Source organism: Salvelinus namaycush, chromosome 21 (genome assembly GCF_016432855.1).
Source record: "Salvelinus namaycush isolate Seneca chromosome 21, SaNama_1.0, whole genome shotgun sequence".
Taxonomy (NCBI): domain Eukaryota; kingdom Metazoa; phylum Chordata; class Actinopteri; order Salmoniformes; family Salmonidae; genus Salvelinus; species Salvelinus namaycush.
Genome location: NC_052327.1, coordinates 9259871 through 9279998, shown reverse-complemented (window position 1 = coordinate 9279998; position 20128 = coordinate 9259871). Strand labels below are relative to the sequence as shown.

General features: G+C 41.6%; 1 protein-coding gene across 2 annotated transcripts; it reads right to left on the bottom strand.

Moving 5' to 3' along the window:
- Positions 1-611: 611 nt before the first annotated feature.
- wdr61 (WD repeat domain 61) lies at positions 612-19175 on the bottom strand. 2 transcript variants are annotated; one of them, XM_039017141.1, is made up of 11 exons: positions 19094-19175; positions 18869-18915; positions 13065-13092; positions 12811-12916; positions 12550-12722; positions 11403-11551; positions 7207-7300; positions 6562-6655; positions 2491-2583; positions 2063-2141; positions 612-1126 (listed from the first exon to the last, which is right to left on the bottom strand). In XM_039017141.1, exons 2-11 carry the CDS (start codon positions 18878-18880, stop codon positions 1037-1039), a joined length of 918 nt encoding a protein of 305 aa, XP_038873069.1. In that variant the 5' UTR covers positions 18881-18915; positions 19094-19175; the 3' UTR covers positions 612-1036. The 2 variants fall into 2 exon arrangements, with proteins under 2 accessions (XP_038873069.1, XP_038873070.1); XM_039017142.1 differs by having other exon boundaries at positions 19053-19162.
- Positions 19176-20128: the final 953 nt, after the last annotated feature.

Below are 20128 nucleotides of genomic sequence, written 5' to 3'. Positions count from 1 at the left end.
CATTTCATACTTTGGGGGTTTTCAATGAGGTAAATGCAGATGGGAAGTCCCATGCTTCAGCCTAATAAGTTAAAGCCCACTCTGCTGCATCAGTTGGGGATAAATTTAATCGTCATTCTACAAAAATATAATCTCATGGGGCTGCATGCCCACGGACCCTCCCCAGGTAAAGGAAAAAAATCCCGGGGGAAACTTTTCTGTGCCACCTTAACATGGGCAGTTGCGCAAAACTCCCCTTAATGTGAACTCATTTTCCTTCTCTACGATGGGCATGGCAAAGTGCAAATGTGTCCATTACATTGCACAGTTTTCTTAAAACACTTTGGAATAGGAATTCATTCTATATGCAGTACTGATTTTTGGTCACAGGATGGAGCACTGGTTTGCAAGACCTTCTTGAGCATGTAATGTAATAGGATAACTAACTGTAGCCTTGGTGCCAGCCTGAGATAGAAGTTCATGCTGATTGAAATGTGTGCTTCCTCACTTTTCACAGAAATCCTGTGTACAGTAATTGTTTGTGGAAACATCTGCTGTATTTAGATTTACTGCAAATGTTGAAAAGTTAAATGAATAAATAATGCACCGGCAGGAAAGAATATTAACTCAAATTAGTTGGGAAAATGAAAATACAAAAAATCCTTTATTTTGAGTACAACAAAAGGAGGGCAAGGTACAGTGAAGTGCAAAATAATCAATGACATTGAACCTCCCACAATCATTTTTGATTGCAGTTTAGCTCTGGCTCAGTGGAGCAACCATGGGCTGTTCTGACTGAGCTAGGCCATAGGTGCATCTCAATAGTCTAAATGGACTTCCTCTCCTCACCTTCCATCTCCATGAGAAGGAGCAGGGCTTGTGAATGTGAATTTTCAAATCAGTGCAGATGAGAGGAAGGAGAGCAAGTCAGAATATTGAGCTGCACCATAAGTAGGATGAGCCAGGCAAGATAAGCTGTGGTACTCTTACTAGAGCGCCAGTATTCAGGCTGCCTGGTCTGCAGCTGGGAGAGGTGGTAGGAATGAGAGCTGGTGCATCACATGGGACAATCATAGATATGGATGGCCCGGTCATCTCCAACAGATACGATCTTAGAACCTGTGCCGTTGTATTTCACACTCCACACCTAGGGGGGGAAAAAGCAGACGACAAGACTTGAACAACATGCAAGGCAGCAGTTAAGTGTAAAAACAGTGGCAGAATTGGAAAAACACACCATGTCCCTTAAAATACTCTAGGCATTTCAAAACCAGTTCAGAATGCAGGTGTACTACTGCACCATCAAATGTATTCAGACAAGTTTTCAGATCTTACTATTCTGTAAAAAAAAAGAAGCATCCTTTGAAATGATTAAATGATGGTGGGACAACCAAGGGATGTTCTTTCATCAATAATCCATTCGACCTCTGAAAAGCAAGAAGAGCTCCTCTGTCTATTGTGACCAGTCGGAACGAGAGATACTGCTACAAAAGAGAGATGATTTTAATCAGCTGCTTTTGTCCATATCATTCTCTTGACTTCCTAGCAGCTTTCATTCAGACAGAGGCTAAAAATGGAAAGCAGACCAGACACTCAACTGCCTCTGATCTCTCCTCAGAGCAATGTCTGTAAATGTGTAGCTTTCTTCCAGAGATGATTAAGCCTCCCTACAGGCGTCTGCAGTGGAGATCTAACGACAGCTCGGATTATTCAGTCTGCCAACGCTGAGACATAACAGAAAGACAGGAGGGGGCATAGTAGGACAACAGCCACATCAATTCCCATATTCTTTTGAGTGGCCAGCCACAATAACACCGAAGGGGGCAAGAGATGAGTGTACTGTATTGTATATGGCTGTTAGACCCAATAATATTATTAATCCCTTCCCTCATTTTCTTTCTTTTGTGATCAGACTGTAGGTGAAAATAATATGGCGGATTAAGGCTATGAGTCCTGTTCACCCAATCCATAATACGATCGAGCATGCACTTTATGGATTGTAAAACGAGAAGTGCTTTCTAAACAAAATGTACGGTCCTAAGGATGTTCCATTAGCCGTTGGGAGTTGACTGAATGTTCTCACCTGGTCCTGATGGTCGAAGAATGTGTTGACACACACCCTGGAGCTGGCGTCCCAAACCTTTACACTCTTGTCTGAGGAACTGAGAGGAGCAAAGACAAAAGTAATTTTGTCATCCCAAAGATTCATAACACTTCTTGGCGTCACACCTGTCATTTGTAGTCTGTAGACTCTAGCCCTTAAAATCTGAATGTGCGTGAAAAAAAATGTTGGAACATTTTGGAAATAGGACCTCTTCCTTCTCCCATCATTGACTTTATCACTGATTTTACATAACTGGAATGGTGAAAGAAATGCGAGTGACAATCGTTTTATGGTCTTTGAATTAGACTTTGGCACCTGCCATTATTAAATCACATCAAATATGATCTAGGAACTTACTATTAAAAACCAAAACAGTTACTGACTTAAGACAAGCACACACACTTTACCTGGACACAAAATGCGTGTCGTCAGGGGAGAAAGCTACGTTGAGGACCCAGGACGCGTGGCCACTCAGAGTGCCTGCCAACTTGGCATGCTGCCTGTAAAACAACATTTTCCAAGTGTTAATAAAATACATACACTACATGACCAAAAGTATGTGGACATGTGCTCGTCGAACATCTCATTCCAAATCATATGGAGTTGGTCCCCCCTTTGCTGCTTTAACAGCCTCCACCCTTCTGGGAAGAATTTACTCTAAATCAGTGGTATTCATTGCGCGGCCCGAATGAGCCCTTAATTTGCGGCTCACGGTAATTTTCCTATTTCCCATTCATAATACATAAATGATACAATTTCAATTCAATGTGTTTAATGCAGGCCTGAATCACTTAATTTAATGAATATATATATTGTACTCTGGACAGCAGATAGATGGCAGTATAGCGCAGCTGTTGAACAGAAAGGCTGAAATAGAACGCAACTGCTCAACTACAGCCACCCACATCAGTTTGCTACTAGCTAATTTTGCAGTCTGGTTGACATGGATCGATTTATTGTCAAAAAGAAACGTAAATCTATTGACAATAAAATGAGGGAAGAGCCAGGAAAATCAAAAAGATGGCAGCGGGGAAATGTAGCTAGCCCACGTGGCTCCGGTGGCTAAGAGAAGGATATGGTCGAGTCAAGAAAACAAAGTTCCAAGAGAAATGGACAGACAAGTAATTTTTTTGTAACGCATGATGGGACCAGCTCTAGGAAGTGTCTTGGTAGTTGCAAACTTCTTCCATTTAAGAATGATGGACACCACTGTTCTTGGGGACCGTCAATGCTGCAGAAATGTTTTGGTACCCTTCCCCAGATCTGTGCTTCGTTCGAAACAATCCTGTCTTGTTTTTGCGCTTCGTTTTTGCTCTGAAATGCACTATCAACTGTGGGACCTTATATAGACAGGTGTGTGCCTTTCCATCAATTGAATTTACCACAGGTGGACTCCAATCAAGTTGTAGAAACATCAAGGGTGATCAATGGAAACTGAATACTTATGTAAATAAGGTATGTTTCTTTATTTGAAATAAATTTGCAAACATGTCTAAAAACCCGTTTTCGCTTCTTCATTATGAGGTATTGTGTGTGGATTGATGAGGGAAAAAATTAATTTGACCTATTTTAGAATAAGGCTGTAACATAAAATGTGGAAAAAGTGAAGGTGTCTGAATACTTTCCGATACACTGTAGTGTGTATACACTGGCACCACCTGTAGCTTTTGGGTGAATTTTGGTGATTATCTGGGTCTAGGGTTAAAAGGGGAGGGTATATTACAAAACTTTTGAATTTTACCATTAAACTACCGGAATTTGTGACTTTCAACGTTGTGGGAATTTTATCAGGTGACATCTAGTGGCCTTGTTGGGCCCTTCAGATTTCCACCGGTGTCTAATTATCCCATATAAAATATGGGCCTCCTGGGTGGCGTAGTGGTCTAGGGCTAGCTGTGCCACCAGAGACTCTGGGTTCGCGCCCAGGCTCTGTCGCAGCCGGCCGCGACCGGGAGGTCCATGGGGCAACGCACAATTGGCCTAGCGTCATCCGGGTTAGGCCGGTAGGGATATCCTTGTCTCATCGCGCACTAGCGACTCCTGTGGCGGGCCGGGCGCAGTGCACGCTAACCAGGTCGCCAGGTGCACGGTGTTTCCTCCGACACATTGGTGCGGCTGGCTTCCGGGTTGGATGCGCGCTGTGTTAACTTCTTATGGCTGCAGGGGCAGTATTGAGTAGCTTGGATGAAAGGTGCCCAAAGTAAACGGCCTGCTCCTCAGTCCCATTTACTAATATATGAATATTATTATTAGTATTGGATAGAAAACACTCTGACGTTTCTAAAACCGTTTGAATTATGTCTGAGTATAACAGAACTCATATGGCAGGCAAAAACCTGAGAAAAAATCCAAACAGGAAGTGAAAATTCTGAGGCTGGTCGAGTTTCAACCAAGATCCCATTGAAATCACAGCCAGATATGAATGAGTATTCACTTCCTACGGCTTCCACTAGATGTCAACAGTCTGTAGAACTGTCTGATGACTCTGTTGTGAAGGGGGGGCCGAAGGAGACAGGATTGAGTCACCACTGCCATGAGGTGAACATTCTTTGACCACGCGCGCTCACATGAGAGGCAGCTCCGTTCCATCGCTCATCTGAAGTCCATGTAATTCTCCGGTTGGAACGTTATTCAAGATTTATTTTAACAACATTCTAAAGATTGATTCAATACATCGTTTGACATGTTTCTACTGACTGTTATGGAACTTTTGGACATTTCGTCACGTTTTAGTGAACTTTGGAATTGTTTACCAAACGTGCTAACCAAAGTAGCTAATTGGACATAAATAACGGACATTATCAAACAAATCAAGCATTTATTGTGGACCTGGGATTCCTGGGAGTGCATTCTGATGAAGATCATCAAAGGGAATATTTATCATGTAATTTCTGGTTTCTGTTGATTCCAACATGGCGGCTAATTTGACTATTGTTCTGAGCTCCGTCTCAGATTATTGCATGGTTTGCTTTTTCCGTAAAGTTTTTTTGAAATCTGACATATCTATAATTCCAAGTGTATACTTGTATTATCATCTACATTTATGATGAGTATTTGTATTGAAATACTATGCACTATCACTGGATGTTTTTGGAACTAGTGAATGTAACGTGCCAATGTAAACTCAGATTTTTTTTATATAAATATGAACTTTATCAAACAAAACATACATGTATTGTGTAACATGAAGTCCTATGAGTGTCATCTGATGAAGATCATCAAAGGTTAGTGATTAATTTTATCTCTATTTGTGCTTTTTGTGACTGCTATCTTTCGCTGGAAAAATGGCTGTGCTTATTGTGGTTTGGTGTGACCTAACAATCGTTTGTAGTGCTTTCGCTGAAATGCATATTTGAAATCGGACACTTTGGTGGGACTAACAACAAGATTACCTTTAAAATGGTATAAGACACATGTATGTCTGAGGAATTTTAATTATGAGATTTCTGTTGTTTTGAATTTGGCGCCCTGCACTTTCACTGGCTGTTGTCATATCATCCGTTACCGGGATTGCAGCCATAAGAAGTTAAGAAGCAGTGCGGCTTGGTTGAGTTGTGTTTCGGAGGACGCATGGCTTTCGACCTTCGTCTCTCCCGAGCCCGTACGGGAGTTGTAGCGATGAGACAAGATAGTAACTACTAACAATTGGATACCACGAAATTGGGGAGATAAGGGGGTAAAATTCAACAAAAAAAAAGTAAATATTTTAAAATAGAATAACAAAGTTATAAATTATCATCAATTTAGCGTATACCATTGGTGTTTAATGAGGGTTTCCGCATATTTACACATTTATTTTACTATGTTTTTGTTGTCAGTGTTTTTGCTCCAAACTGGTGGCAGTTGTGGAAAAAGTTGGAAGAGTAAATTGAAAATAATGCCATTGTTGATTAGATGCTTTTTTCATTAAATAGGCTATTTTATCTTGAACCATTTCATTAATTAGGCTATTTTATCTTGAACCATATGGTCTAGCCACTAGAAACGTATAGACAATATAACAAAATAAAGATACTAACATTTTATGTATAAATGAACAAAAAGTTACCAAAGATTGCCATATTACCGGTAGCTTTGCAACCATATGTGTCAGTTAATACTTTTTTTCAAATAATTACATGTTTTCCAAAAAAGGAGCGTGATAGCAACAGCATCACCCACTGTTGAGGTCTGAAAAGATCTGACAGACTTTGGGGTGATTTTAGGGTGAGCCATCACTGGAAGTCAGCGTGGACCTGTGCGACATAATGTAATTTGACATTTCAATTGGATCTCAAAGAGAACCACCAAGATTTAGAAAGTTGTTTCAAATATATCCCCAATATTCAATTCATGGATACATTGCCTTGAACACAAAGCAATACAGCCATGCATTTTTTACTTGTTTGGAACAGTCTGTAGGATTCTTATTCTACACCACAATACCCTAAAATGAGAGCAGGCGAGTCAGATGGCCATTAACTCCCCAGTGAACTTACACGTCATAAATCTTGATGTAGCCATCATCTGAGGCTGTGACTAAGAGCTGTGAATCTGGAGAGAACGTCAGCGATCTGATAGGCATGGCGTGACCTACAGAGAGGGGGAGACAGCATGCTCGATTAAAACACACACAGCTTGTCTTCAGTGCTGACAATTCGTGAGAGCTATACCCCTTCAATATGAAGACGCATGACATTGTCCATTGTTGATTGAGTCACATAGCAGCCAGTGAAATGTTTTACTAACCAGGTTTCCATCCAACCTTTTTATGAGAGTAAAGTACTTAACAAATGTTGACAAAACAAAATACGCAAAAGGTGGGATCTTTTTGTGCCGGTAAAATTAATTTATGCGAGAAATGACCAAAACACCTTTATGTGCAAATATTGATATAATAACCATAGGCGTAAACTTGTAATCACGCAATGGTATATTATCCCACTACGACCCAGGAAAGCATTAAGTTTAATAGGCTACAGATTAAATAAATTGTAATGAACTTCACTGGGTGTTGAAAGTGCACAGTGATGTGCTTGATGCTGCTTTCCAATAAATAACAAGGGTCTTATTCTGGTGACATGACGACTGGTGCTTGGCTGTGGGAGAAAGTGGTTGAGGGACACAGAGGCCAGAGAATGTACCTTCCAGCGTATGGAGTAGTTTCCCAGTGGCAATGTCAAAGATGTTAATGATTCCATCTATAGCTCCACTGGCCAAGTACTTTCCGTCTGGACTCTGGAAAAAAGATAGGAAAAAATACAATTCAAGTATTTCTGATAGTTATAAAGCTTGTTTTGAGCAGTTGTATTTGAACGTTTAACTAGATGTTATTGATGTAATCATGGGGGAAATGTGGGATAAAAACTATGAACCACTGCCAGCTGAAGAAATGAATTCATTAAAAATCGGGAACATTTGATAGTTGCAGCACTGACAATTCTTTAAAGGCTGTGGCTCCGACTTTTCTCAACCTTTCTTCCCGAGCACTAAAGGTCCCGAAGCTTCTGCGCATGTGCGTAAGATGTTCTACGCATGTTTCTTTACCTCTACTATACACACATTTGTTGCGTCCTTTCCTTCACATTTCGCACTGTCAATCGTGACTGATAGTTTTGCCGGTGAAATAACTATGAAGCATCTCTATACCAACCATTTGATCTCAGTCTCAATATGGATTTATATCGAGTTATAGTGTCGTTTCGAAGTAGTTGAATGATGTAAAGTGAGCGAAATTCAGAGCAGATGGTGTTAAACTGTAGCTAGCCTACCGGTGTATTCTCATCGACAGGGCTGTAGTAGAGCAGGTAGAGAGTCAAGTTCCTTGATGTCCACATGACCCAAACACACGGCCCGGTATGGCAACTCCTCGGCATCCGACCGCAAGGTGCTACAGATGGTAGTGCTTACGGCCCAGCACATCACCGGGGCCAAGCTTCCTGCAATCCAACACCTCTATACCAGGCAGTGTCAGAGGCCCTAAAAATTGTCAGACTCCAGCCACCCTAGTCAGACTGTTCTCTCTGCTACCGCACGGCAAGCAGTATCAGGCACCAAGTCTAGGTCCAAAAGGCTCCTTAACAGTTTCTAACCCCAAGCCATAAGACTGCTGAACAGCTAATCAAATGGCTACATTAACTATTTGCATTGACCCCCCCCCCTTTTTATGCTGCTAGTCACCTTACCTCTACCTACATGTACATATTACCTCAATTACCGCGAAAAATGTGGGATTTGTCTTACTGTAACATACTACGCTATTATATTCAGTTCTGTTATGTAGAATATTATGATCTTGCAGACATTGATTCAGCTTTGATCTAACTTTATTAAACAAGCACCATTTGCCAGAGTAGCCTGTTCCCTACTACTTAAAGTAGAGCATAAACATGCGCAGAACATGATCCGCACATGTGCAGAAGCTTCGGGACCTTCAGGGCTCTGAAAAAAAGGTCAGAGAAAAGTAAGATCAGCAGCAACTCAGTTCTTTAAAATGTTAGGTTACTTGTGTAACCCTGGTTTTATGGGATAAGCAAGGTGGGTCACAAGCTTGAAGTATCCAATTACAGTGTCAGAGACACAGGTAAAGTGGCGAATGAAGTGAGTCCCTCTCCTTCATAAAGGGAGCCACTCGCCCGCCAACTGGTTATTCTCGAGCGTGCCTCTTCCTTGCGCTCTTGCAAGCAGAGAAAAGCAGTGACAGCTCACTTGTATTCTCATAGAACCGGGGTTACTCAAGTAACCCAAACATTAGGAACACCTGCTCTTTCCATGACAGACTGACTTGTTAGTGAGAGAGACACCTTTCCATAGAGGGGTCATAATAGTTTGGACGCTACAGACGTTTTCACGATTAAACCGATTTTCGTGACGTCTCATTCTCTGACAAACACCGCTCTAGCTCTGCCACCTTTCACTGTTGATGCGGCGGAACCGTGGGAAGCGGTTGATAATTATTTTACATTCTGGGCATTTTTTTCCAGTCCCACAAATTGCCCCCCGCAAAAAAACACCTATGCCAAGCCCTCATTCTGTCACTCAGAAACTTACTGCAGTGTCTGCCTGCCAGCTGTAAATCTTTGCCAGTGGGTGTGCGTAGGCTACCTGCCCCTCCCTTCTGAAGCATAGCTTACTATAGCCTACTGACAATGTGAATGTTAAGTGTAATTCAGAAGAGATGTTTAAAGAAGAATGGATTGACTTTTTCAATACTAGTTAAGGATACTAAAGTCATCACGTTTCACATTGGATTTATTAACTTCAAAAAAAGGTAAGATGTGTTTTTAATTCTAGAGCTGCTCTGCAAACAAACTTGTTAGATAGCTAGCTAACATTTTCACTGGTTCAACGTTAAACCAACTGGGAAGTTCAAAGACATTCAAAGTTCCATAGAAGCTGCTCCTCTGTAGGTATAATTCAGTGGGCCTAACTCAGATAATACATGTCATAAGAAGATACCCAGAGCTTCAAGGCACGCTTCCTCCATCCTCTCTCCTCACTTTAAAAATGGCCATTGATTATCGCACCCGACACTGACTGTCAAAGCTGACGTGCATACCTATATAATGTAGGTGCATGACGTAATGACACCACGTAAAATTTTGCGCTACACTTGCAACACAGCATTCCTAACCCACAATGCCTGCTGTGTGGATCAGTCAACAAGCAGTCAGCAAGTCCAGCAGTGATTTGAAAGAGTAAGAACATTTCAGCGAGACAACTCAAAGGCGAAATCCATTAACGCCAAGATAATGGGATTCATTGCCCTTGACAATCAACTGTTCTCTGTCGTGGGTGATGTTGGCATTCGCCGACTGGTCGAGCACCGGTACACACTACCAAGTGCGCTATTTTTCAGATGTTGCCCTACCAGAGTTACACAGTAATAGCGTCACTGCTATTAGCTTCACGACTGACATTTGGACCAGCGATATCAGCCCCATGAGCATGCTGAGTCTGACAGCACAGTGGGTCGTTGAGGATTGCATGCTCATGATTGTGCTGGTTGTCATACCGCTGTTGCCATTTCAACGGCATTTGAGAACATGTTTGAAACTTTAACACACTAGCTAGCTCTATTCAAACAACTGACTGGAGAAATAAGCTCATCAACTGCGCCTGCAGCAGACGTGATACCCTCGGTCATGGCATTGAAACGCCTGCTCGACAAAACTACCAACACAGGCTGTGAACAAGCGATTCGGTGGTATTCACTCTTTACTGTGTCGCCACCATGCTATGTACAAGGACCGCTACTTCGATGCAGACAAAAACAAGGTTTATGTGAAATGTTACATACACAGCTGGACAAGATGGAAACGGACACACTGACAGTGGGCACCGAGGAAGAGAGGCCACGGACAGAGCTGAAACTTCACTGCTTGACATGTATGATGAAATCCTGGTTGATAACGAAACGACTGAACAAATAAACAACAAGTATGTGAAATAAATGGCTTTTGATTATGTTTTACTGGTAATGGCAACATAAGTAAATGCCAACAAAATAACTTTTTGGTCAGTATGGTGTGTGTGTGTGTACTATTTAACTGTATGAGAATGCTTAAAAGGCCGCTAAAATTTTAAATATGTCGGTATCGTTTTTTTGGCAAGGAAAATATTGAATATCCGTATTGGCCAAAAATGTCATATTGGTGCATCACTACAAACGACAGGAGCTAATGTCCTACATACATCAGCATTACCCTCACGGTTTGCCTGAGAACGGTTCAGTAGGAAGACAGGAATCTAGTCGTTCTGAGGAGAGCTTTTAGTGAACACAGTCATTTCCTCAAAGTTGCGAGAATGACCAGTTGGCGGGAGAGTGGCTCTCTTTATGTAAGAGAGGGGCTCACCTCATTCGCCACACGACCTGTCCAACAGATGCTGTGTGATTGGATACTTCAAGCTTGTGACCCGCCCTAAGGCGTATCTCCATAAGTGACACACCGAAACAAGTATTAGAAATATAACTGCGTTCCCAGAGATGTTCTATACTCAAGTCAACATCACTAATAACGACCAGCCTGTGTTGGGTGTAGTGCATTTACAGAGATGCACATTAAGTCATTTTCACAAATTGCTCTCCCAGAGTGCAAATGGAGAGCCCTTATGCTAATTGTATGTGTGTATGGTGTTATTATTTTAAAAAGGCCCAGTGCTGTCAAAATAGATGTTCCTGTTTTATGTTGTTAAACTAGCGAACACTGTAAAAGTGTGAAGAATGTGTGTGTGTGTGTGGGGGGACCAAAAACATGTATTTTGAATGAACACTTGTTCCACTGTAATAATCAGTAAAATGTCCCACAATAAACATCATTCAATCTTGATTGTATCTTACGTAGGCTATACTCAGTATGAATTTCCCTCTGGTGTCCAAAGAGTACTCCTTCTTGCCGCTTTCAACCCCAAAGATGTTGACCTTTCCAAGATGGCTTCCTGTGGCAATATATTTGGAGTCTGGGGAGAAGGCTACTGTCCATGCATCAACTGGAATGAGACAAAATACCCTTCATTACATTACTGAATACAGAAAACCACAGAGAGAAAACATAAGGGTGACATTGAAGCCCACAGAAGTAAAAGCCAGGACACTTCTGCGCTACTTTGTTTCTCCTTAGCTGTTCTATTGGAACGATTAGGTTAACAGAATAAAGGTGTAACCCTGGGTAAAAATACTTTAAGGTACTTTTTTGGGGTATCTGTACTGTATTATTTATATTTTGGAAAACTTTTACTTCACTACATTCCTAAAGAAAATAATGTAGTGTTTACTCCATACATTTTCTCTGACACCCAAAAGTACTCGTTACATTTTAAATGCTTAGCAGGACAGAAAAATTGTCCAATTCACACACTTAAAAAGAGACCATCCCTGGTTATCCCTACTGCCTGATCTGGTGAACTCACTAAACACACATTTTATTTGGGAAAGGGGATACCTAGTCAGTTGTACAACTGAATGCGTTCAACTGAAATGTGTCTACCGCATTTAACCCAACCCCTCAATCAGAGAGAGGAGCGGAGGGCTGCCACCACTGGTGAACAGACACAGGGTTAGTCAGCTCAGCAGGCTTTATAACCAATTTATTAGTTCTAACTCCTATGGCTCTGGCCTGAACTACAATTAGTCAACAACTAAACAAATCATACACAACTGCAGAGGGGAATATGTCTTGTGTCAATAGCTTTGGCTGCAACTTTGTCGGTCGTGGTCACTCAGTTGAGCCATGTGAGCCTTGTACAGGGTGGCAGTTTGACAAAACCTGACCCTAAGAACCACATTTGAGCATAGTACTTCATCTTCAATGTTGAAGATCAGGGTTGGGGTCAATCCCAAATCATGAAAAAATAACTGAATGGGCTTTTTCAATTCATGGAGTTTACATTAATTTCCTGAATGAAAATCGTATTGTCCCCAGCCTTTGCTGCTACACATGCCCTCGCCGGACATAATGTGGCTGAAAAGCCACCAGACAATGTCCTACCTGGGCCCGCATCCATGGACTTGATCTGCTTGCCGAACTCAAGGTCCCAGAGGCGTATGTGGGCATCCAGCGAGCTGGAGGCTGCTATGGCTCCGTTGGGACTGACGTCCACTGAGACTATACCCAGCTGGTGGCCCTCCAGGGTCCACTGCAGCTCCAGCTTTTCGTCTGACCTGAGTGGCAAGAGAGAGAACAGAGCAGTCAACTTAGTGAAGACCGACCGTACTGGCTCAATTCAATTCAAAATATGCAGTGTATTACCATTTCCAGACTTTCACCATGTCGTCCAGAGAGCCAGTGACTATTGTCTCCAATCCATCCCGCTCACTTCTACCCCACGCAGCAGTCCAGATGGCATCGTCGTGGGCTGTGGGCAAACACACATATTAGACACACCAAAAATGGAATTACAAGGTGTCAAATGACATTCTATTTAAAGGAAAATAGTCATTTCAATATGTAATGAGTCTGTAACAGGGGGGTTAATATTGAGGATGAGTAAAGACAAAACTCACCATGTTCTTGCTTGAACAGAATACTGTACTGGAAAGAAAATAAATTGTTATTGAATCACGCACAGGTAGCTTTCACAACTCATTATGTGATCACCTTACATGGCTTCCCCCTACCTGAAACAGAATCTGGGTTTACAGGAGACATTGAATATGGCGATTCCATTCACCAGCTTAAAAATACACTCAGTACTTAAAAAATAATGGAGTTTCGCTAAGCAACTATTGTCCTTACTTCCGGTATGTTCTTCAAAAACAAGGTCTAAATCCACCGCCAATAAAATCACTCATTACTGCCATTACTGATCCAGCAGCAGCAAAGGTCCGATTTTATCCAGAGAGGAAGAGGCAAAGCCAAAATAAGCCCAATGCGTTTCTATAGCCTTCACGCTTTTGGGACAACAACTCATTGTCAGGGCGGAGACATGAGCATCAACACATATATACATGCAGGCATATGCAGTACCAGTCAGAAGTTGACACCTACTCATTCCAGGGTTTTTCTTTATTTTTACTATTTTCTTCATCGTAAAATAATAGTGAAGACATCAAAACTATGAAACAACTCATATGGAATCACGTAGTAACCAAAAAAAGAAGAAGTGTTGAATCAAAATACATTTTATATTTGAGATTCTTCAAAGTAGCCACCCTTAACAGCTTTGCGCACACTTGGCATTCTCTCAACCAGCTTCATGAGGTCGTCACCTGGAATGCATTTCAATTAACAGGTGTGCCTTGTACCGTGTCTTTTTAAATGATTTTAAAAATGTAACCTTTATTTAACTAGGCAAGTCAGTTAAGAACAAATTCTTAATTACAATGACGGCCTACCGGGGAACAGTGGGTTAACTGCCTTGTTCAGGGGCAGAACGACAGATTTTTACCTTGTCAGCTCGGGAATTCGATCAAGCAACCTTTCGGTTACTGGCGTAATGCTCTAACCACTGTGTTTGACTGTTATTTTGGAAAAAAATTACATACCACATTCAATTATTACGCAATTAAATTAATCATATAACAATTAATTAAGTAGTAATCTGGGGCACCACGGGAAAAGCTATTTAACAAGTTACTATCTCCCGACTAAACAAGATATTTCTCTCTTACGTCAGTCAATTAATTAATTCTTATTTATCTTCAGTCTCATTCGGAATGTTGCAAAACTCTTGGATATCTGCATGAACCCTAGCATAAATGATGAATCTGCGATATACAAATGGGTTAATTATTGATTTACTAACTAACTACACATAATTACATAAACACAAACAGAATAGCTTGCACATTGATTACTACACAATGCAATGAAAAGTCCCTAGTGGACAAAACTGATATGACAGCTTGTTACACAAAATGCCGGATTCAAAACAGAGGGAAAGGGAGAGACAGGAATTCCATCAACGTACATACAGCTGATAACTATGCTCATGGAAATGCGAATACTTTGCTAATGAACGGCCGCTCTTTCTAAATAATTGCAATGTACATATTTACGTGTGTATGTCTTTGCTGTCTCTCCGTTTAAAATGCTCGATCCATCTATGGGGAGTAATTCGACAGAAAGTCGAGAACGGATCTTCCAGAGGAAGTGTTCGTTAGAATGGATCTTTGAACGTACCACCCGGTGGTTCTCGGTCAAGTTTACCAGACTAAAGTACTTAAACAGCTGCAGACTGAATGTTCCTGTGTAGTCATCTTCTTCTTACTTTCTAACCATTTCAACGTGCAGCCACTCACCACGTTTTTCTGGTCTCATAGAGTCTGACCATTTATGACAACCGGTTCAACACCGTCCGCCTGCTTGATCTCTAGTCTTGTAGTTTTCTTAACCATTTGTACCGTATTCAGCTGGCGCTGCACGTAACTGGTCTATAGAGTTCTTCAGCGGGTCCTTTTAAACACTTGGGGGGAAAGGCCGGTCCATTATGTTTGGCATAATGTTTGTGCTCACATGGGCGTGGTTACTGAATGGATAAACTTTACATGAAAACCATTTTCTCATTTAGAAGGCCAAGATCACATTTCACCTCACAAAGTTTAATATTTAATCCTACAAGTTCCACAACATTTGGATGTAAACATGATAACTGGGAAATATATACACAGAGATACATTTATGTTGTTATACCGTCCTTAATGAGATCCCAAAACAACAACTGAGCTGACAATTGTTCTTTATGTACCCACGGACCCTTCCAACTGTTTGGATTACAGAAATATATTTTGATGTTACCGTACTGCAACTCTCGCTCTGTTGTAACAAAGGGATTTTTAACTTCCATTTCTGCAGAGTGGGAGAGAGTGTTTTCAGTATTTACAACAGTCATGAAACGGCCAACTTCACCCCTCTGCGGGAGAGAGAGGGCGCTGTAGAGCAGACCAACTGTAACCCGAATCTTCAGATCTTCACTGGAGTCATGACACTTGTTAGAAGTTATTGTGGAATTTCTTTCCTTCTTAATGCGTTTGAGCCAATCAGTTGTGTTGTGACAAGGTAGGGGTAGTATACAGAAGATAGCCCTATTTGGTAAAATACCAAGTCCATATTATGGCAAGAATAGCTCAAATAAGCAAAGAGAAACAGTCCATCACTACTTTAAGACATGAAGGTCAGACAATACGGAAAATTAAGAACTTCGAAACTTTCTGAGTAGGCAACATTTCTGGGACCTTTTATTTCTGCTCATGAAACCAACATTTCACATGTTGCGTTCATATTTTTGTTCAGTGTAGCTTCTTCCGGTTTGATGCAGTCCAAGACAGGCACTACGCAATCATATTTTATGGTGAATAACCTAGCTATGGCAGCTATTAGTCTACTAGAGCGTAAGTCGGCTTGTTTGGTTGCCATTTCTCCCTCCCTGGTCCCCATGTCACGCGCTCACAGTAGGGCCAATCCCCGTCTGCTAGAGCTGCACCTCTCTCCCTCCTCTCACGCGTTAACAGCGCTGGTTAATAGAAAGTAGCTTAAAATTACTTTTCTGCTGCTTCCCTTACTTGGATCGGATTAGACCATGTCTAGCTCTGACCAGGTCAATATGTAACGAGACTAGTTGTATTCGGGTCCGCTCGGAACGGGTCTCTATATTTAAAAAAATATATACAGTATATCACAAATGTGAGTACACCCCTCACATTTTTGTAAATATTTGAGTATATCTTTTCATGTGACAACACTGAAGAAATGACACTTTGCTACAATGTAAAGTAGTGAGTGTACAGCTTGTATAACAGTGTAAATTTGCTGTCCCCTCAAAATAACTCAACACACAGCCATTAATGTCTAAACCGCTGGCAACAAAAGTGAGTACACCCCTAAGTGAAAATGTCCAAATTGGGCCCAATTAGCCATTTTCCCTCCCCGGTGTCATGTGACTCGTTAGTGTTACAAGGTCTCAGGTGTGAATGGGGAGCTGGTGTGTTAAATTTGGTGTCATCGCTCTCACACTCCCTCATACTGACTGGTCACTGAAAGTTCAACATGGCACCTCATGGCAAAGAACTCTCTGAGGATCTGAAAAAAAGAATTGTTGCTCTACATAAAGATAGCCTGGGCTATAAGAAGATCGCCAAGACCCTGAAACTGAGCTGCAGCACGGTGACCAAGACCATACAGCGGTTTAACTGGACAGGTTCCACTCAGAACAGGCCTCGCCATGGTCGACCAAAGAAGTTGAGTGCACATGCTCAGCGTCATATCCAGAGGTTGTCTTTGGGAAATAGAAGTATGAGTGCTGCCAGCATTGCTGCAGAGGTTGAAGGAGTGGGGGGTCAGCCTGTCAGTGCTCAGACCATACGTCGTACACTGCATCAAATTGGTCTGCATGGCTGTCGTCCTAGAAGGAAGCCTCTTCTAAAGATGATGCACAAGAAAGCCCGCAAACAGTTTGCTGAAGACAAGCAGACTAAGGACATGGATTACTGGAACCATGTCCTGTGGTCTGATGAGACCAAGATAAACGTATTTGGTTCAGATGGTGTCAAGCGTGTCTGGCGGCAACCAGGTGAGGAGTACAAAGACAAGTGTGTCTTGCCTACAGTCAAGCATGGTGGTGGGAATGTCATGGTCTGGGGCTGCATGAGTGCTGCCGGCACTGGGGAGCTACAGTTCATTGAGGGAACCATGAATGCCAACATGTACTGTGACATACTGAAGCAGAGCATGATCCCCCCTCCCTTCAGAGACTGGGCCGCAGGGCAGTATTCCAACATGATAACGACCCCAAACACACCTCCAAGACCACCACTGCCTTGCTAAAGAAGCTGAGGGTAAAGGTGATGGACTGGCCAAGCATGTCTCCAGACCTAAACCCTATTGAGCATCTGTGGGGCATCCTCAAACGGAAGGTGGAGGAATGCAAGGTCTCTAACATCCACCAGCTCCGTGATGTCGTCATGGAGGAGTGGAAGAGGACTCCAGTGGCAACCTGTGAAGCTCTGGTGAACTCCATGCCCAAGAGGGTTAAGGCAGTGCCGGAAAATGATGGTGGCCACACAAAATATTGACACTTTGGGCCCAATTTGGACATTTTCACTTAGGGGTGTACTCACTTTTGTTGCCAGCGGTTTAGACATTAATGGCTGTGTGGAGTTATTTTGAGGGGACAGCAAATTTACACTGTTATACAAGCTGTACACTCACTACTTCACATTGTAGCAAAGTGTCATTTCTTCAGTGTTGTCACATGAAAAGTGATACTCATATTTACAAAAATGTGAGGGGTGTACTCACTTTTGTGATATACTGTATATTTAGGCATATCAGGTTCGAGTGGGAATGCCCCAGGTTCATTTCAGAACGGATCCAAAACTCTTATCCTCAGCATCATTCAGGCAGAGATAACATTCCAATTAGTCAATGGGTATCGTTGGAATGCAAGACGCATATCCTGAGTGCCTGCTGTTGTAGAATTTGAAACTGATCACCACACAGCCCCAATACCACGACAGTCATACAGGAAGGATACTGGCCTTGTCGCTACATCTATCCCAGAATTGTGCAGCTACCTGGACAGCTAACCTCCATTAAATGGTATTATGGCAGCCATATTGGATTTTGGACACCATATTGGATGTATGGCTAAATCCATGGTGGTCCTAAAGAGAATCTGTGGTGGCCCTTGGCCCAATTACAAGAGTATGGGCCAAAGATACAAAATCGTTCAAGGAACCTTGGACACAAATTCAGATGTCAGAGCCCACTGTGGCTAGATTATACTAGCCACAACAATAAAAACATGTAACTGTATGCATCTTTGTCAGATAGGATGATACAGCACTGAATGAAAGCAAATTTGACTTGGAAAGTTGTCTATTACATTAGCTACCAAAAAGTAAAGCTTACATTCTTCATAAATATTCAATGACTTTTGCACAACCATCCATTTCATAAATGGGCGACATTAGGGATGTGAAAAAACATTGATGTGTTTTGTTCTACCTCGGGTAGGGGTATCTCACTAGCCTATTTTGACATTATTAAACTTGGAAATGCTGGTGAATGGCTGCTTCATGTGCTTAAAATGAAAACCGCCATATTCAACGTCTTCTGTAAATTCAGATTTTGGTTCACCCCCAGAGACTTACTGAGAGAATGAATGAACCTGACTGAATGTCTGAAACAGACACATTCATGTTGATTTCAGCACGCCTGTATGTTTTTTACTCGCAAGATTAGCCAAGCAGCTAACTGTTAGCTAGCTACCTAAAACAACAGAACATTACAGACCTAGGAAGTAACGTTAGCTAACTTAGCAACCTACTAACCTTGGCTTTGGCTAACGTTAGCTAATTATTTCACTTACTTGAGTGCTCATGGTTGTTCGTTAAATCTTGCAAGTAGTTTTACGTCCTGAAAGTCAAAAATAATTCACATAACGTTAGCTAAGTAAAGTTAGCTAGCTAAATAGCTATTTCTCTATCTGGCAAAGCTAGCTAACGTTATAGCTACTCCAGAAATGCAGAAAAAAATATAATAAATTAGAACACCTGGATATTGCTGAAAGATGCATATTAATTAGTGATGTTACGTTTGATACTGGAGCTCCAAGGCAAGCGTCGAAATCACGAAGCAGCCAACTTCGAAGCGCTGTTCTTCTTCTTCGGTGGGGTTTATCGGCGGTTGGTATCCAACGTTATGGTGCATTACCGCCACGTACTGTACTGGAGTGTGGGCCAGAGTCAGGTAGAAACTAAATCTTACCTGCCAGCCCCGATGCTCTTAAAAAATAAAAATAAATATTTGAGACTATATCTAATGACGTTCTACTCAATATACTCTTTAAACTAATTTCCTGTGTCCCCCTTTTTTAAACCACGTTGCAAAATGCGATATCCCACTACCACTACCACTACTCCTCCTTCTTTAGGGGGTAGTGAAATATCTTTGGAGGTAAATTAGTGACAAGTATACAAACACATAAAGTATGATTTGAACCAATTATGTACCAAAGACATCTTAAATCGTTATATATATACACACACACTACTGCTCAAAAGTTTGGGGTCACTTAGAAATGTCCTTGTTTTTGAAAGAAAAGCTATTTTTTTGTCCATTTAAAATAACATCAAATTGATCAGAAATACAGTGTAGACATTGTTAATGTTGTAATTGACTATTGTAGATGGGAACGGCAGATTTTTTTTAATGGAATATCTACATAGGTGTACAGAGGCCCATTATCAGCAACCATCACTCCTGTGTTCCAATGGCACGTTGTGTTAGCTAATCCAAGTTTATCATTTTAAAAGGCTAATTGATCATTTGAAAATCCTTTTGCAATTATGTCAGCATAGCTGAAAACTGTTGTCCTGATTAAAGAAGCAATAAAACTGGCCTTCTTTAGACTAGTTGAGTATCTGAAGCATCAGCATTTGTGGGTTCGATTACAGGCTCAAAATGGCCAGAAACAAATAACTTTCTTCTGAAACTCGTCAGTCTATTCTTGTTCTGAGAAATGAAGGCTATTCAATGGGAAAAATTGCCAAGAAACTGAAGATCTGGTGCAACGCTGCAACGCTACTCCCTTCACAGAACAGCACAAACTGGCTCTAACCAGAATAGA

What these genes read in the sequence shown, in the direction of transcription:
- wdr61 (XM_039017141.1), bottom strand. An exon ending in TCTGTTCAAGCAAGAACATG is followed by an intron (nt 12,917 to 13,064) that starts GTGAGTTTTGTC and finishes GTTTGCCCACAG; the next exon opens with CCCACGACGATGCCATCTGG. An exon ending in GACACGCATTTTGTGTCCAG is followed by an intron (nt 2,142 to 2,490) that starts GTAAAGTGTGTG and finishes TGCTCCTCTCAG; the next exon opens with TTCCTCAGACAAGAGTGTAA.